At 43.3% G+C, this 19,507-nt stretch overlaps 1 protein-coding gene and 1 long non-coding RNA gene across 6 annotated transcripts in view; one reads left to right on the top strand and one right to left on the bottom strand.

The window, feature by feature from the left end:
* Positions 1-833: 833 nt before the first annotated feature.
* LOC123333397 lies at positions 834-5,431 on the bottom strand. 2 transcript variants are annotated; one of them, XR_006550714.1, is made up of 3 exons: positions 5,293-5,431; positions 4,384-4,550; positions 834-891 (listed from the first exon to the last, which is right to left on the bottom strand). It is a non-coding gene; the product is annotated as an uncharacterized LOC123333397 (long non-coding RNA). The 2 variants fall into 2 exon arrangements; XR_006550713.1 differs by having other exon boundaries at positions 842-891; positions 4,309-4,550.
* A 61-nt stretch (positions 5,432-5,492) lies between these two features.
* Positions 5,493-19,507, top strand: part of NTPCR (nucleoside-triphosphatase, cancer-related) — a 38,785-nt gene continuing 24,770 nt past the window's right edge. For all 4 annotated transcript variants that reach the window (XM_006077091.3, XM_025284517.2, XM_044942026.2 and 1 more), the window contains exons 1-3: positions 5,493-5,664; positions 11,372-11,534; positions 12,161-12,257. In XM_006077091.3, the coding sequence (XP_006077153.1) occupies positions 5,631-5,664; positions 11,372-11,534; positions 12,161-12,257 (294 nt within the window). In that variant the 5' untranslated portion in view covers positions 5,493-5,630. The remainder of the gene's footprint in view (positions 5,665-11,371; positions 11,535-12,160; positions 12,258-19,507) is intronic.

Here is a 19,507-nt window from a genome sequence, read left to right on the forward strand (position 1 = left end):
ACATCTCACCCTCTGTCTTCTCCCCTCCCCCCATGTCCTAAATCTGTTCTCTATGTCTGTTTCTCCATTGCTGCCCTGCAAATAAATTAATCAGTATCATCTTTATAGATTCCATATATATGCATTAGTATATGATATTTAAGCTATTTCAAATGTATCTTTGATCCCTACTATGTACCACAGTGCAATGTCTGCAATACAGTGGGGAAGAAAGGAATGAAAGAAAAGAAAGGAAGGAAGAGAGAGGGGAGGAAGGTGAATATATGAAATAACCAGTTCTATTTATACCAGGTGTTGAATATTCATTAGAGACAGCAATTTTTTTTTTATTTTTTTGGTTCCTACACATCAGGGGCCGATTCAAACCAGAACAATTGCCATATTATTCTGTAAACAATAGCTACTCCACTGATGGGATCCCAGTGAAAAGAAAGAAAATGAACCTGAACAAAACATAGTGTTAGCGTTCCTGAGGAACGAGACAGCCAAGCAGAAGCTCTGCTCCTTCTCCCTGGACCTCTCAGCTTGTCCTTGGTGGTTCACGATTTTCCCTGTTTACTCCGAGTATCCGTGAAGGTGCTAAGTGCCTCGTTTCTGCTGGCTCGCCATCCTCCCTGACGTGACTGTCCTCTGCTTGGTTTTCGGCATTCACTCTCATCACGCTGTGCTGTGTTCAGGTGCTCAGTCACGTCCGACTCTGCGACCCCATGGACTGTGGCCCCCCAGGCTCCTCTGTCCATGGGATTCTCCAGGCAAGAATACTGGAATGGGTTGCCATGCTCTCCTCCAGGGGATCTTCCCAACCGAGGGATCAAACCCAAGTCTCCCGCATTGCAGGTAGATTCTTCACTGTCTGAGCCACCAGGGAAGCCCAGTCTGATCATAGCCACACTTCAAAAAAAAAATTATTTATTTTAATTGGAGGCTAATTACAATATTGTAGTGGGTTTTGCCATTCATCAACATGAATCAGCCACGGGCACACGTGTCCCCATCCTGACCCCCCTCCCACCTCCCTCCCCATCCCATCCCCCAGGGTCATCCCAGTGCACCAGCCCTGAGCACCCTGTCCCATGCATCGAACCTAGAACAATGATCCGCTTCACATATGATAATATACATATTTCAATGCTACCCTCTCAAATCATCCACCCTCGCCTTCTCCCAGAGTCCAAAAGACTGTTTTTTACATCTGTGTCTCTTCTGCTTTCTCACATATAGGGTCATCATTACCATCTTTCTAAATTCCATATATATGCATTAGTATACTGTATTGGTCTTTTTCTTTCTGACTTACTTCACTCTGTATAATAGGCTCCAGTTTCATCCACCTCATTAGAACTGACTCAAATGCATTCTTTTTAATGGCTGAGTACTATTCCATTGTGTATATGTACCACAGCTTTCTTATCCATTTGTCTGCCAATGGGCATCTAGGTTGCTTCCATGTCCTGGCTATTGTAAACAGTGCTGCGATGAACATTGGGGTACATGTGTCTCTTTCAATTCTGGTTTCCTCGGTGTGTAATCCAGCAGTGGGATTGCTGGGTCATAATAGCCACACTTTTTTTAAGAGCACATAGCACAGCCAAGCGGTGTGCCAAGAGTATAGCCCAGGGCCAGGGACACCAACCATAGTCAGAGAGTTAGAAAACTGGGCCATACACACAGCTTTCCCATTGCCCCTACTGTGAGCCAGGGCTTCTGCAAAGCTCCACTTTCCCTAACCCTATAAAGGATATGGTGTCCACAAACATACAGCAACTGGTCAAACGAGATGCTGCTGCTGCTGCTAAGTCACTTCAGTATACAAATATTCCCCAAACCTATAAACCTATGCATGTGCAAGTGTGCACACAAACATATACAACAGTTACTCCTGAGTATATTTTTTGCAGGAAGAGAGATCCCTTCCAGGGCCCAAGAGTACACTCTTGTCAAACACTCAGAAATCAATTGTCTAAGGAGACACTTGTGCTAACAAAGCAAGAAATCTTAGTGGGAAGGGGGCACTAAGGTTAAGAGCAGGAGGGTAAGGGAACCCAGGAGAACCGCTCTGCCAAGTGGCTCACATGTCAGGTTTTATGGTGACAGGATTAGTTTCCAGGTTGTCTCTGGCCAATCATTCTGACTCAAGGCCCCTCCTGGTGGCGTGGGCATCACTCGCTCGAGATGCATTCCAGCCAGGATTCTGGGAGGACATATGGACTGGCATCGCCCGTTTCCTTTTGACCTTTCCTGAATTATTCTGGTTGGTGGTGGCTTGTTAGTTCTATGTTTTTTTACCAGGACCTCCTTTTGTAAAATAACCCAGGCAAGTGGTCACTGTGGTGCCTGGCCAAGGTGAGGTTTCAGCCAGTGGTTCCCCGAACAAGCCTGTACTCACATAATGTAAACTGGGCTTCCCAGGTGGTGCTAGTGGTAAAGAACTCGCCTGCCAGGGCAGGAGACGTAAGAGACGTGGGTTCGATCCCTGAGTTGGGAAGATTCCCATGGCAACTCACTCCAGTATTCTTGCCTTGAGGTCTACAGTCCATAGGGTCACAAAGAGTCAGACGCAACTGAAGCGACTTAACATACACACAATTTAAACTTGGATTATGTCCTAAGTACAAGAAAACAGAACCAAGACTATGACTACTGCAGATGTAAAACTATGAAAGTGGGGAAAAGGACATGTGAATCTGTTTTGCCAGCCTGGCATTCATTTGCCCCTGTGGAAACAGTGCCTAAATTCTCCTTTGGGGAGAATTTAGTCCCTCCCTCAGGCCTGGTCTCTGGCGTTGAAAGGGGAAGATCACCACTTTCTCCAGGGGAGAACTTGAACCAAGCCTGACCAGTGAGATCACTCCATCTCCCTGGCTCAGTGACTGGCTCCAAAAATCACATGACTCAAGCTGGGTTGGTCACACAGAAACACACGGCTTTTATTTGACCTTTATCTCCTTCTAACCACCTCACTCCCTGCCATTCCAGATTGAGGACAGCCACCCACTATAGTGGTGACTGGAGCAGAGGCACAAAGGGATAGGGGACCTAAGAGGTGTCCCCTTTTGCTCTCTGCAGTTGCCTCTCACTCATCCTCCAAGCAGGCTCACAGTCACTGGACTGGGAAGGCTTTTCTCATCCTCCTGGACCCTCATGAGTGCTCACTCAGCCTCCGTTACAGCACCCTCATGATTGTGACAGCCCGAGGTCTCCGTTGCTGCTAAGTCACTTCAGTCGTGTCCAACCCTGTGTGACCCCAGAGACGGCAGCCCACCAGGCTCCCCCATCCCTGGGATTCTCCAGGCAAGAACACTGGAGTGGGTTGCCATTTCCTTCTCCAGTGCATGAGAGTGAAAAGTGAAAGTGAAGTCGCTCAGTCGTGTCCGACTCCTAGTGACTCCATGGACTGCAGCCTACCAGGCTCCTCCGCCCATGGGATTTGCCAGGCAGAGTACTGGAGGGGGTTGCCATTGCCTTCTCCGGAGGGTCTTCTCTAGCTAACCAATTAAAAATTCCTCAAAAGGCAAGAATCTAAAGGAGCTCTTCTTAATCATGTCTTTATACACCCCAGATAGCACAGAGCGCATAGCATGTACATCCCTTACTGTGTGCCAGGAACTGTTTTAGGTGCTTGGATGCAGCAGTAGAGAAAACAGTCTCTGGAACTGTAGAGACTTCAGATATATGCTTACGAACTGCTTTAATAAACAGCTGTACTGCATTCTATCAAAAGCGAGCCTGCACCCAGGTCCTGCAGGAAGAAAGAACTGGAATCACCTGTTCCTTAGGTAATTATACCCTGGCTGGATAGTAAGCAAAAGTTAGATTCAGCACGGTAGTTTAATCATCTATTTATTTAAAAATGGGTGACTAATCATGTTTGCCTTTTTGTTCTTAATCTCTGAGATAAGGTATTTCATTGGTTGTGATTGATGTGTAATCCACAAAGGAAACTGTACAAATCAAAGATTCAGATCAATTAATTATTATAAAGTGAAGATATCCATGTGAACTGCCCAAACAAATAGATTTGATGGAAAAAGAACATCCAACTTCAGAAGAATTTTCTTTTGTTCTGAAATATCAGTCCTCTACATCTAGAGTCTACCTAAACTGAGGTCTGCTGGTGGCTACCAGAATTACAGGCATAACTTCAAAATATAATAATCCATCTCCTGGTGAACCTTTCAAACACAAACTGCTTCAGTGATGGAAATCCTACATAATTAGCACTTTAAAATAATTGTTTTTATAAAAAGAAGATCATACATACGACAGTGTACATATTTATTTCTTTTGGAAACTACTCTGTGGGCTTACTTGATTATATTAGCTGTTCTTGACTCCAGTTTGCAATGGAGGTGAAAGAAATCTGGGTGGAAGGCTCTACCTTACCAGTGATGCAGCGTTATAAATGTCGCAGAAGTAATGGTGATAGATAACTGAACAAATCTGACTTTTGCTGCTGCTGCTGCTGCTGCTGCTAAGTCGTTTCAGTCAAGTCTGACTCTGTGCAACCCCATAGACGGCAGTCCACCAGGCTCCTCCGTCCCAGGGATTCTCTAGGCAAGAAAAACAGTAAGAAATGGAGGTCATCTGACTGATGAATAACCAGGCTAAGGGGAGCTCTGGGGAGTCCTGTGTGTGCCCACACAATTAAAATGAGCACTCAGTGAAACTGCTTTCCCAGACAGGATGGAGGATGATCGATCACGAGACAAACTGTACATATATTACACTGAAAGGGCTTACAGGTAACTCTGGCTCAAGGCCACCGCCATTTTGTTTCTCAAGATCAAACACCTCAAGGGGTTAATAGATGGGGAAAAAACCACTTAATGCTTTGCACAGGAAGACCCTCCAGCTGGGTCTCGTGTTGGTTTACATTTATGAGACGGTGACAAGAGGGGGAAATTGGTCTTTGTGTGCACGGTTGAAGACGGGACTATAGAAACTGCCGGGGAGTTTCAACAATATCAAAAAGATCCAGATGCTCAGGGCTCGCCCAAGATCAATCACTCCGAATCTTGGGAGTTGGAGCCCACGCATGAAGCACTTCTTAACCAGGTAATACCACACTGCAGCGGTGGCTGACAACACTGGGTAAGTCGTTCCAATTGGAAGCAAATCCTCCTTCTTTTGGGAGGGCTTCTAGGACCCAAACTTCCTTCAGGAGGCCTCTCCCCACAGCCTGGGGAAATTTCAGCTCCCAGGTTCGGTCCCAGAGCTTCGTAAACGGCGCTCACCTGAGCAGCATTGGTTTAGAAAAAGGCTTTTAAGCACACCTCCTCGCAAACACCCTACCTAAGTCCAATACGGAGGCTGTACCACACAAACCCAGGGAAGACCATACTAATCACCCTTGCGTCACTGAACGGTGGTCTCGGTGAGGAACAGGACTGAGAGCGGAGGGCGCAAGCGCAGACCGGCGCTGAGCGCGGAGCGCGGAGGGCGGAAGCGCACGCCGACGCTGAGCACAGAGGCCGCATGCGCGGCCTTACGGCTCGTTGCTTCCGGCCGGCGGAGGAGGGGACTGCGGCCCTGGGGGACGGACCCTGGGTCGCGACCTCTCCCCGGTACCCGGCTCGGCGACTTCGACCCCACCCCTACCCGGGCCGTGACGCCCACCCGAGCCTACCCGTATGGCCCGGCACGTGTTCCTGACTGGGCCCCCAGGTATTCTTGCCCGTGTCCGCACCCTCCACGAGGCCGAGGGGTGGGCGTGGGGGGCGCGTGGGGTTGCGGCAGCCGGTGCTCTCCGCCTCTAAAATTCCGGGTGTTAAATTACAGGCTTGGTGGTCAGAAGCCTGCGTTTCCTTTCCCGGAAAATGTGATTGAGTCCATAAGGTAAATGAAATGAAGCGAACTTCAGGAGGGCGAGACCAGCTTGTGATGGGGTGGCACCTGGGCTTTCGTATTAAGGTGTTAAGTAGGATCAAAGGCAGTAGTACTACTACCCCTGGTAGCTCAGACGGTAAAGAATTCCCCTGCCACGCGGGACACCCGGGTTCGATCCCTGGGTGGGGAAGATCCCTGGAGGAAGGCGTGGCAACCCATTCCAGTATTTTTGCCGGGAGAATCCCATGGACGGAGGAGTCTGGTGGGCTACAGTCTGTGGGGTCGCAAAGGGTTGGACAGGTCTGAGCGACTAACATTTTGAAGTTGTGATGTGCACAGGCCATATTTCAGGATCTCTGCCACCACCGAAGGTGTCTGATTTCTGTCGATAGCCACACGCGCCTGCGTTTATCATGAAAGAGCGGAATTCCAGTTGCAGGGTAGTGCAACCGTGTTCCCTATCCACCTTCACTGACAGCGCCCCCACCCCAATTTCCTGCATGAGTGAGGTCGCAGGTTGAGAGCCTTGGTACCCCAACACAGGGGGGCTGGGTACTGGGCACCCCCACCCAGACCCTACCTTGGTGCCTGTCCCTTCTAATGCAAATCCCTCCAACCTTAGGCTGTGAAGGTCTCATCTTGGAAAGGAAGTAGCTTCCCTGGTGGCTCAGACGGTAAAAGCGTCTATCTGCAATGCAGGAGACCCAGGTTCGATCCCTGGGTTGGGAAGATCCCCTGGAGAAGGAAATGGCAACCCACTCCAGTATTCTTGCCTGGAAAATTATATGGACGGCGGAGCCTGTTAGGCTACTGTCCATGGGGTCGTAAAGAGTTGGACACGACTGAGCGACTTCACTTCACTTCAGTGTGCGTTTAAATGAGAGACTGGTGGAACAGATAGATGCCTCTTAAGCCAAGATGCTGCACATTGATAAGGCATTATTAAAAGAAGAGGCAGGAAGGTTGTGGCAGCATCAGATTAAGACAGCATTATATAGATTAATGGAGAACAGCAACAAAAAAAGATGGGTTTTGAGTACAGAAAGTGATTCTTTAGCTTCTTTGCAGTTTCAGATAAGCTGTGCATTCAGATAATCAACCATTGTAACCCCAGCCCTGAAATTCTCTTTCACTTTTTTTTTAATAAGCATCTTTAGCTTTTGGGACCAAAGGCTAACTTAATGTTGCAGATTCTGGAGTTTTATATTTATAGGGCAATGGGGGAGTGATGAGGAGGAAGATGTTTTGAGAAATTTCTAATATCCAGAGGTACTCCTTAATATTGTAAAAGAATGTCTTCTAAAAGTTGATTTGTCATCCTTTATTTGAAACTTTATTTGAAAGTTTTCTCAGCAGCCTGGCCCCAAGACATCTATGTGTTTCATAACAGAGGTGGCTTATTTTTATGATTGTACCTGCCTGAGTCCTGGATGTGGGTAAGGACAGAGGCCGGCCAGGCCAATACTGGTTCTTCTTTCTATTTCCTTCTTTATAAAAGTTTTATATGTATACACATGATTGAAAGACTCAGTGCTACAGTGTAGCTTTCTTAAGCCTGGCCTTAAACCCACTAACTTTCTCTTCCTCCCAGTTTTCCCAAAGCAGTTATACTATAATTTTAATTAGCTCATTGGTCAGTGTTGATGGTATTTTGACTATAAAAGTAAACCACAGAAGAGCCATGGAGCCAAGAGTATCTATAATGTATTTTCCCTTTATGCACAACATTCCCCCCCCACCCCCCGCCCCACAACCCTTTGGAGTTTTCTAATGTTTTTTCATTGACTTAGTATCTTTCTGTCACTAACCCAATCCCAAACTCTGCCTGTTGTCTGAATCTCTACATGTTCAGACTTCAAGTATCTTCTCAAAGATACTCATATACACTCTCAGGGCCCCACTCATGTGTCCTTCACACTTAGCAATTTTTCCCCAATTTCCAGCTGTACAGCCTGTGACCTGTCCTCAAGGGCTTTCTCTGACCCCTGGAGCCCACCTCTGCCTGCACACAGGGCAGGCCTGAAGGGCCAGGGAATTCCTGCCCCCTGAAGCAGCCTTGACTCTTGACAGTTGGAAGTTGGTGGGTAAACTCCTTCCTCACTCATCACACAAGAGAACTCTGAATCCAAAGCTGTCTCCTAGGATTTCTCAGTGGGATTAAACTACCCACTGATAACTTGTTTGATAATGCGGTCACCTCCCCACCAGTGTGTTGTCTTCGGGTGTTGCTTCCCAAATTAAACAGCGTGCACATGAGTCTTTATTTCACGGTCCACTTTATAGGAGAACCAGAACCAAAATAATTCTGGGGCTTTCCAACCTGTTCTTTGTGAATGTGGTGTGGGCCTTTGATTTTGGGGTCTCCTTCCTACAGGTCACTTCTTAGCCAGTGTAGCTAGCACTAGGGTAGTTAAATTAACAGAGATGAAAAATTAGCTGAGAAGTTTCTAGAGCTGAAGAAGGAAAAAGGGACTAGAGCTAAATGCTTCCTCTTGGTTTAAATCTTCTCCCTAACAGATCAGACCCACGATATTCCCTTTTATTACAGCTGTTCCATTTTGTCCTTTGCATAATGTAAATAGCTTTGCTTTTTTCTTAAATTAAGAGTAATATTTACTGTAAGACCAAAAAAAAAGAAGAACTTGAAAGTCCCTTGGATTTACAATACAGAAACAAATACTATAAATCTTTCTGTTCTTCTTGACATTTTCTTCTGGAGACACCTACATACTTTACTATTTTTTTTTTATTGAGATATAGTTGATTTACAGTATTCTGTAAGTTTCATGTGTATAACAGTGATTCACAGTTTTTCAAGATTCCATTTACAGGTACTGTAAAATGTTGGCTGTATTTCCCTGTGCTGTACAATATATCCTCGTAGCTCATTTGTTTTATATGTAGTAGTTTGTGCCTCTTAATCTCCCCGTCATACCCCTTCCCTCTCCCCACTGGTAACCACTAGTTTGTTCTCTCTGTCTGTGAGTCTGTTTTTTTTTTTTTTATTATATAAAACTAGTTTGTTCTATTTTTTAGATTCCATATATAAGTGATACCACACAGTATTTGTCTTTCTCTGCCTGAATTATTTCACTAATCATAATACCCTCCAGGCCCATCCATGATGTTGCAGATAGCAAAATTTCATTCTTTTTTTACAATTGAAAAGTATTTCATTGTATTGTATACCATATCTTTGTCCATTCATCTGTTGATGGAAACTTAGGTTGCTTCCATATCTTGTAAATAATTCTGTTATGAACATTTGGGGGTACATTTATCTTTTCAAAATAGTGTTTTCATTTTCTTTGGATATATACCCAGGAGTGGAATTTCTGGATCATATGATAGTTCTGTTTTTCGTTTTTTGAGGAACCCCTATACTGTTTTCCATAGTGGCTGCACCGGTTTACATATAACAGCATACGAGGTTCCCTTTTCTCCACATCTTTGCCCACGTTTGTTATTTGTGGTCTTTCAAAAAAAAAAAAAAAGTAGTGGAATACTACTGTGTATTTCTGCTGTTTCTTAACCTGCTTTTTCTCCATGTATTATTTTCATATGTTGCGGTCTGTCTTCCATGCTAAGCAGTAAGTTCTTTCCATACGTAAACAGTGTTCTCTAATGGTTGCATGAGATTCCTGTGGGTTTATGTCATTATACACATGGTACCATAATTTAACAATCCGTTATGAATCAACATTAAGTTGTTTCAGAGAAGTCCCAAATTACACATCAACAGAGGCCACTTGCCTGTGTTAAGTGGATTCTTCCATGACTTCCCTAAAGCAGCAGTTACTGAGGGACAGAGGTGGGGTTACATTCTCCTAGTGCCATGAGAGTAGGCTGCTGTTCATGTTTCAGAAGGCCGGACACCATTGTTAGTGTGAAATTTGGAGGAAGAATGAACTAAATGAGAATGCTATGCTATGCTATGCTAAGTCACTTCAGTTGTGTCCGACTGTGCGACCCCATGGACGGCAGCCCACCAGGCTCCCCCGTCCCTGGAATTCTCCAGGCAAGAACACTGGGAATAACATCATATTTTATTTCAAGTAATCTTCAAAAGCTTCTTAGGGAACCCTGATGACTCTGCATGGGCAGCCATAGGAATAATATGACTTGCAACCCTGTCGTGTCTCATGATAGCTGTGTTGCAGGCTTGGTTTCCCATTTTGGGGTAATTATGATGCCACTGACTATCTATTTGAGAACAAGGTTCATATGAAATAAACAAAGTTATGGTGGCATATGAAGGCCCCTGTTAAACTGTATGGTCTCTCTCAGTTGTCTAACCATGAATAAGTTGCCTGTCCTCTCTGTGCTTCAGTCTCTTCTGTAAAATAGGGACAAGGGTGGCAACTGCTTCAGAGGGTGATTGTAAAGAATTAAGCAAGAAAATGCTTGTGAGGCATGCAAGACCAGGGCCTGGTTCCACTGTCAGTGAGTAGTAGTATTAAATAGTATTTAACTTGCAAGCACCCAAGGGTTAATCAGAGTAGTCCATGGGCCAGGCTGGGAGGAAAGGAAAGGGTCCTGGGTGAGAAGGATGAGTGGGTGGAGGTGCATAGGTTATAATTTGGGAAGAGGTTGGGGGCAAGTCAAAGGAATACTTGGGAATACTCTAGGAGGTGATGGAGATCAAAGCAGTCAATCCTAAAGGAAATCAGTCCTGAATATTCATTGGAAGGACTGATGCTGAAGCTGAAACTCCAATACTTTGGCCACCTGATCCAAAGAACTAACTCATGGGAAAAGACCCTGATGCTGGAAAAGATTGAAGGTGGAGGAGAAGGGGATGACAGAGGATGAGATGGTTGGATGGCATCATCAACTTGATGGACATGAATTTGAGCAAGCTCCGGGAGTTGGTGATGGACAGGAAAGCCTGGCGTGCTGCAGTCCATGGGGTCACAAAGAGTCGGACACGACTGAGCAACTGAACTGAACTGAACTGAGGAGGTGATGGAAGGCATGGCCCACCTGATGGGATTGCTCCTCTGGAAAAACTTGAAATATTGCCATTTCTAGTAGTGTTGGCAGTATCTCAGAGTCCCATTTTGGGGAGCCATACATTGTAAATACAAGGAGAAATGAAGGGATGTTCCCACTGTTAAACGTAGGTTCAGAGTGTCTTGAAATCCTAACTTAAAGCATCCAGCCTTTGCCTGAAGCTTGACCAGCTTTACTTTCTAGGTGCAAAAGTTTGCTCCCTCAAGAAGAGTAAACCTAGGAGAAAACAAAAGCTTGTCTTGTAGGATGCAAATTGCACTTGAAATTATCATCAGAAAACCACTCAGTTGGTTCTCCGATTATGTATGTGACAAAACTAATAATGTTTCAGAATTTAAAAATAAACTTCAGTGTACCATTCACGTTTTTATTATGCTTGTTTTCTACTTGAAATTAAAAAGTTTCAACACCTGAAGCAATCAGAGTTAAGTGAAGTTAATATTCATAAAAGCAGTTTGAAGCCCATTTCTCTCCTGGTTGTTATGCTCCAACAAGGCAGTGGTTCCTGATAGGCTTTTTTTTTTTTCTCTAGGAGTTGGAAAAACAACGCTGATCCAGAAAGCCACTGAAGTTTTAAAGTCCTCTGGCGTGCCTGTCGATGGGTTTTATACAGAAGAAGTCAGACAGGGAGGAAGAAGAATAGGGTTTGATGTTGTCACGTTGTCTGGCATCCGAGGACCTTTATCCAGAACTGGGTACTGCAGCTTCATTTCTGAAGTGTTTTTTCTTTTTTTTTTTGACCATATCTCACCGCATGCAGGGTCTTAGTTCCCTGACTAAGAGATCAAACCTACGCCCCCTGCAGTGGAAGGGCAGAATCTTAACCACTGGACCACCAAGGGAGTCCCTCTGGTGTTTTATTCTCCTGGGGCCCAGGGCTGAGCCAGGTAGTCCCTTCTGTTTTAAAGAATCTTGAGCCTTTATGGCTTTCTTGGCATCAAAGAAAACAGAGGTTGAAGTCATCATATGAAAACCAAAGTTGAAAATACCATATTTCAGTGCAAACTTATTCCACTGAATAGTAAGCTCTTCTCACTTGGTACCTAGTGGCCCTGTTCCTATCACTCTTCTAAGACAGGTGATATACCAGCTCTTGGAGGTAACTGCCAGGCTGTGGGTAGTGGTGTGTGCACCAGTGTTAGCCCTGTTCTCAGGAGAGAATGAGGAATCAAATCAGCTTTGCTCACTGCCACTCTCTGTGTAGGTGATTTTTAAAGACGGTTTAGCACATGGAGAAGGCCAGAGGCTCAGTGGAGCAGCTAAAAATCAGAGGCCAGTACAGGGGGGTCTCAACAAGGAATGCACTATCCTTTTCTTTCAGGTCAGAGCCTCTGCCTGGAAAGCGTGAGTGCCGTGTAGGGCAGTACGTGGTGGATCTGACGTCCTTTGAGCAGCTGGCGCTTCCGGTCTTGAGGAATGTGAGTGTGTCTTTCTGCTTCTGAAGCCCTGCTGTTCTTAGTACCTTGTGGGAATCGCTAGCCCCGGAAACAAAGTGGCTTTTGCTCTACAGAGACGTCAGTTTTGTGCTTTACAGCTTAAGAGTCTTCAAGTGATTGAGCTTACATAATTTGCTGTCACTCTAAACTACAAGTAAATTCCTTGTCACAGAAATTCAGTACATGTAAAAGACTTTATCCTGGGTGGGCTTTGATGCCAATCTTCCACAGACCCCAAAGATAAGTCTTTCCTCTGATCTTCCCCTTGTTTATATTTTAACCCTGTCTTCACCCACAACAAATAAATGTTTAGGAAGGTAAAATGTCATTGTATGAACATAATGGTAAGAACTTAATACATTACATCACTGTATTGCTGCTGCTACTGCTAAGTCACTTCAGTCGTGTCCAACTCTGTGCAACCCCATAGACGGCAGCCCACCAGGCTTCCCCGTCCCTGGGATTCTCCAGGCAAGAACAGTGGAGTGGGTTGCCATTTCCTTCTCCAATGCATGAAAGTGAAAAGTGAAAGTGAAGTCGCTCAGTCGTGTCCGACTCTAGCGACCCCATGGACTACAGCCTGCCAGGCTCCTCCGTCCATGGGATTTTCCAGGCAAGAGTACTGGAGTGGGGTGCCATTGCCTTCTCCGACATCACTGTATTACCTGTTATTAAAAAAAAAAAAAAAAACACAAAACAGCATTATTGAGGTATGGGCTTCCCAGGTGGCTCAGTAGTAAAAAATCTGCCTGCCAAAGTAGGAGACGTAGGAGACACAGGTTCAATCCCTGTGTCGGGAAGATCTCCTGAAGCAGGAAATGGCAACCCACTCTAGTATTCGTGCCTGGAGAATCCCATGGACTGAGGATCCTGGTGGGCTGTAGTCCATAGGGGTCACAAAGAATTGGACATGACTGAGCAACTGAGCACATTTTGAGATATAATTCACATACTGTACAATTCACCCATTTGAAATATACAGTTCAGTTTTTTTCTCATATACTTATGGGATTGTGCAATCAACTATCATAGCCCAATTTTTGAACATTTTTGTCATCCCCAAAAGAAGCCCCATTCCCATAAGCAATCTCCATTCCTATGTCTCTGCTGTTCTTTGCAACCACTATCCTACTTTTTTGTCTGCAGATTTGGCTATTCTGAATATTTTCTGAGAAGGAAATAGTATAGTATGTGGTCTTTTGTGACCAGCTTATTTTATTTAGCATAATACTTACAGGGTTTATCCATATCACAGCATATATCAGTACTTTGTTCCTTTTATGGCTATATAATATTGCATTGTATAGATACGCCACAGATAATTTATTCTTCAGCTAATAAGCATTTGGATATGTTTCTACTTTTTGCTATTACGAATGATGCCGCTCTGAACATTTATGTACAAGTTTTAGTGTAGAGATCTGTTTTAGTTCTCTTGGGTATATACCTACCAGTGGAAACGCTGGGTCATGAGGTAATAATTATATATATAACTTTTTGAGAAATCACTAGTGTTTTCCAAACCAGCAGTGCTGTTTTACATTCCCACCTGCAACGAATGAAGGTTTCATTTTCTCTACAGCCTTGCTAATTACTGTCTCTTTCTAATTGTGTACAGTCTCGTAGGTGTGATGCAATATCGCATTGTGGTTTTGATATGCACTTCCCTGTTGATCTCTGATGTTGAGCATCTTTTCACGTACTTATTGGCCATTTGTATATTTTCTTTGGAGAAATGTCTTTTTCTTTAGCCCATTTTTTAATTGCTTCAGTTGTCCGTTTATTACTGAGTTGTAAGATTTCTGTGTGAGTTCTGGATACCAGTCTGTTTTCAGATAACTGATTTGCTGGTATGTGGTTGACTCTTTGTGCATTCCACATCTGTGGTTGTGGAAGACAAACTGCTGTGCCATTTCATATGAGGGATTTGAGCATCCTTGGATTTGGTATGTGTGGGAGGGCCCTGCAGCTGGTCTCCCTTGGATACCAAGGGACGCCTGTATTTATCTACTCTCTAGTTGTCTTTACTTTCTAGATGTGATGACACAAATGTTTTTATTTTTGAAAAGTCTGGTTCATCTATTTTTCTTATGTTGTTTGTGCTGTGGCGTTTTACCAAAGAAGGCTTTGCCTGATGCTGTTTGGTGGAGATTTATTTCCATCTGTTCTTCCAAGAACTTTATAGCTTAATGCATTTAGGTCTGTGGTCTGCTTTGAATTGGTTTTTGTGTATGGCGTAAGGTATGGATTAACATTCTTTTGCATGTAAATATCCAGTTGTTTCAGAACTGTTTGTTGAAAAGACTCTTTCTCCATTTAATTATATTGACACTCTTTTACAAATCAGTTCAATTCTGTTTTCAATTCTCTTCAGTTTATCCTCATGTCAGTTCCATCTGTTCTTGTATCAGAAGGACAGTGTTTGATGACTGAAGCTAGGATGTTGATAGAGGTTGTGCTGAATATGTAAGTCAGTTTGGGGAGTATTGCCATCTTGGTGGTGGTGGTTTAGTCACTAAGCTGTGTCTGATTCTTGCGATCCCATGGACTGTACCCTGCCAGGCTCCTCTGTCCGTAGGATTCTCCAGACAAGAATACTGGAGTGGGTATTTCCTTCTCCAGGGCATCTTCCCAACCCTGGGTCTCCTGCATTGCATGCAGATTCTTTACCAATTGAGCTATGAAGGAAGCCCCATTGCCATCTTAACAAGATTGAATCTTTTGACCCATGAACTTGACTTATCTTTATATTTTCTTAGACTGTCTTTGATTTTGTTCAGTCACATTGTTCTGAGGTTTCCAGCATACAAGTCTTATACTTCTTTTTAAAAAATTTATACCTTTTTGTGAAAGTTTGCCAATTTTATTTTTAGAATGTTCATTACTAATGTATCCTGCAACCTAGGCAGACTAATAGTTCTAATAGTTCTTTGGTGAATTTCTCAGAATTTTCTATTTACAAAATGATATCATCTGCAAATGGGGAAATTTTTACTTCTTCCTATTTGCTTTGGTTGCCTTTTATTTTTTCTTTCCTAATTGCTTCATCCAGAAGCCCAATTCCATGGGTTTGTGAAGAATTGGTATTAATTTTTCTTGGAATGTTTGCTGGAATTCACCAATGAAGCCATGTGGGCCTAGGTTTTTCTTCATGGGAAGCTTTCTAATTATGAATTCAATTTCTTTACTTGTTATACATCTGCTGGTTTTTTTATTTCATGCTGAATTAGTTCTGGTAATTGTGTGTCTGTTAGTAATTTATTTGTCCATGTCATTAGATAGAAAGTTACTTAATTTGGCATACAGTTGTTCATATATTCACCTATAATCCTTTTTACTTTACAAAATCTGTTATATTTTCCCTTCTTTCATGCATTTTAATTGTTGTCTCTTTTTGGACAAAACTAAAGGTTTGTCAATTTAGTTGATCTTTTCAAAGAACCAACTTTTGGCTTTGTAGGTTGTGTATTACTTGTTTTTTGCATTCATTCATCAAACGTTTATCAAATCCTTGATATACAGTCATGAGCAAAACATGTTTTCTACTCTCTCAAAACTCTCATTCTAGTGGGAAATGTAGATATTAAGCAAATAAATGGATAATTGTCATAAATGCTGCCAAGAAAAAAAAAAATGGAGTGCTGTGAGAGAGATGAGAGGAGCTGACTTTAGATCTGGTGACCAGGAAAGAGCTCTGGGGTGGCGGCATTTGGATGAAATGAAAAGGTGAGAAGGGCACCATCACTTCTGGGAGAGAATACTGGGGTGTTTTGTGGAGGTCTGGGGAGAGTGTTGTGGGTGACAGGAGCAGAGACGCCGAGGCCTCGTGGCCCTGGGCAGGAGCAGGTGGGGAAGGAGGGATGCTTGCTGAGGTGGGTGGAGTCACGCCATGTGAGGTTTTTGTGGACCATATTAAGGACTATGGGTTTTGTATCATCTGTTATCGACTTACAACTCTGATATACTTTTGTGAAAATTGAATAGTATGGACCTGTCTCGAGAGGCAGTTCTTTATCAACTCTGTGCTGGATGGCCTTCCTGCAGCCTGTCCTCCTCCCCATCCTCCTGCACATGGCTCAGCCTGCCCCCCACACGCCAGCCTTCCGCCCTTGTCATTTGCCCTTTCTGTGGTCAGCGGGCTCCTCATATCTTGGCTTCTCTGCTCTTTTTTTTTTTTTTTGATGCTCAGGGTTCAGCTGAAATAGATAGGCTTTGGTAAGTGCTCAGGGCTGCTGGAAATGTTGGGTGTGCCTGCAAAGGGCAGCTTCTGACTCTGAGGGCCCTCGGGGTCTTGCACTGTGTTTTGGTAGCAGCTGCTGCTCCTCTAAATTTCTTTCTCTTGGAACTTTCTCTCATTCCCTCTGCTGGGGACTCTCGTGCCTGTTGTATTGTGTGGAAGCCGTCAGGAAACATGGTATTTTTATCTCTAGTTATTTTCCCATCCAGTACATACCTCTCCACTTAAATGTTTGAGAAGCAAGTGAAATACTTCAAATAAAATTCCAGATGATGACTCTGGCTTTGAGTACTGGATCGATATAAGGAATTGATTTTTACACACCTTGCTTAGAGCAGACAATCCCGGGAGAGCAGTGTGTACATATGGGCTTGATGTCTAGCTGCAGGATTATATAAGAAATCGTGTACTGACCGGAATAAGAGCTAGAATCACTCTCCCTTTTTTTTTAATTAAAAGAGGAAAAAAAACAGACTTTTCCAGTATTTTATTTTATTTATTTATTTATTTTTTAATTTTATTTTATTTTTAAACTTTACATAACTGTATTAGTTTTGCCTACCAAACCCAGACTTTCACATTCTAGGTAGGAAAAATTCCAAGGCTGCAGGTCAAGGTCATCAGTTTCTTTTCTGAAGCAGAAATTTTTCTTCCATCTCATGTATTTCATTGGAATGAAGAAAGGAAAAGGAGTTAGTGTTTTGCCTTTATACTGAAGGAAAAAAAAAAAAGAAAAACAAATTTTTAAAAACAAGAATTTAAAAATTTTAAAAATAGATTAGAGAGACAGATTTTATTATTGGCAATTGGAATGACCAATTCCAATTGGTCATTGGAAACCAAAGTAAACTGAAAGTTCTAGAACACATTTAGGCAGGTCAGAGCCTATATAACTTTTTTTTTAATTGAAATATTGTTGATTTACAGTGTTGTGTTAATTTCTGCTGTATAGCAAAATGACTGTTATATACATATATACATTCTTTTTTATATTATTTTCTATTATGGTTTATCCCAGAATATTGAATATGGTTCCCTGTGCTATATAATAGAACCTTGTTGTTTATCCAGTCTATATATAGTAGTTTACATCTGCTAACCCCCAAGGGCTGCCCTGGTGCCTCAGTGGTAAAGAATCTGCCTGCAGTGCAGGAGACCCAGGTTCAATCCCTGGGTTGGAAAGATCCCCTGGGAAAGAGAATGACTGCTCACCTCAGTATTCTTGCCTGAAGAACTCCATGAATGGAGGAGCTTGGTGGGCTACAGTCCATGGGGTCACAAAGAGTCAGACACAACTGAGTGACTGACACCCCAAACTCCCAGTCCATCCCTACCCCCTCTTCTCCCTTGGCCACCACAAGTTTGTTCTCTGTGCTGTGAACCTGCTTCTGTTTTCTAGATAAGTTCATTTGTGCTATATTCTATTTAATTTTTATTTTGCTATTTATTTGTTTACTCCTTTGGCTGTGCTGGGTCTTCATTGTGGCACACAGGCTGTCCATTGCTGCACAAGGGCTTTCTCTAGTTGAGGTGCATGGGCCTCTCACTGTGGTGCCTCCTGCTGTTCAGAGCACAGGCTGCCGAGTGCCAGGGCTTCAGTAGCTGCAGCATGCAGGCTTCGTTGCACTGCGGCATGTGAGATCCCAGGTCCTGGAGTAAGGCTTGAACCTGTGTCCCCTGCATTGGCAGGTGGATTCCCAACCTCTGGGCCACCAGGGAAGCCCCTGTGCCATATAGATTCCGTGTATAAGTGATAGCATATGATACTTTTCTTTCTTTTTACTTACTTCATTTAGTATGATAATCTCTAGTGGCATCCATATTGCTGCAGATAGCATTATTTCATTCTTTTTCATGGCTGACTAGTTTTCCATTATATATATATATATATATATATATATATATATATATAAAATATCTTCTTTATCCGTTCTTCTGTCAGTGGACTTTTTGGTTATTTCCATGTCTTGGCTACTCTGAATGTGCTGCTATGAATGTAAGGGGTGCATGTATCTTTTTGAATTAGAGTTTTCTCTGGATATATGCCCAGGAGTAGAATTGCTAGATCATATGGCAACTCTGTTTTTTGTTTTATGAGAAACCTCCATACTATTTTCCATTGTGGCTGCACGAACTTGCATTCCCACCAATAGTGGAGTGTAGGGTTCCCTTTTTTCTCCACACCCTCTCCAGCAATTATTATTTGTAGATTTTTTTTATGTCACCAAAGAATTGATGCTTTTGAACTGTGGTGTTGGAGAAGACTCTTGAGAGTCCCTTGGACTGCAAGGAGATCCAACCAGTCCATTCTAAAGGAGATCAGCCCTGGGATTTCTTTGGAAGGAATGATGCTAAAGCGGAAACTCCAGTACTTTGGCCACCTCATGCAAAGAGTTGACTCATTGGAAAAGACCCTGATGCTGGGAGGGATTGGGGGCAGGAGGAGAAGGGGACGACAGAGGATGAGATGGCTGGATGGCATCACTGACTCGATGAACGTGAGTCTGAGTGAACTCCGGGAGTTGGTGATGGACAGGGAGGCCTGGCGTGCTGCAGTTCATGGGGTTGCGAAGAGTCGGACACGACTGAATGACTGAACTGAACTGATTCTGACCAGTGTGAGGTTGTGCTTCCTTGTAGTTTTAATTTGCATTGCTCTAATAATTAATGATGTTGAGCATCTTTTCCTATGCCTATTGGCCATCTTTATGTCTTCTTTGGAGAAATGTCTATTTAGGTATTCTGCCTGTTTTTTGATTGGGTTGTTTGTTTTTTTTGTGTTATTGAGTTGTATGAGTTGTTTGTATATTTTGGAAATTAAGCCCTTGTTGGTTGCATTGTTTGCAAATATGTTCTTCTCATTCTGTAGGTTTTTTCATTTTGCTTATGGTTTTCTTTGCTCTGGCAATGCTTGTAAGTTTGATTAGGTCCCATTTGTTTATTTTTGTTTCTATTTCTACTGCCTTGGGATCTAAGAAAACATTGGTACAATTTA

Source organism: Bubalus bubalis, chromosome 4 (assembly GCF_019923935.1).
Source record: "Bubalus bubalis isolate 160015118507 breed Murrah chromosome 4, NDDB_SH_1, whole genome shotgun sequence".
NCBI classification, from domain to species: domain Eukaryota; kingdom Metazoa; phylum Chordata; class Mammalia; order Artiodactyla; family Bovidae; genus Bubalus; species Bubalus bubalis.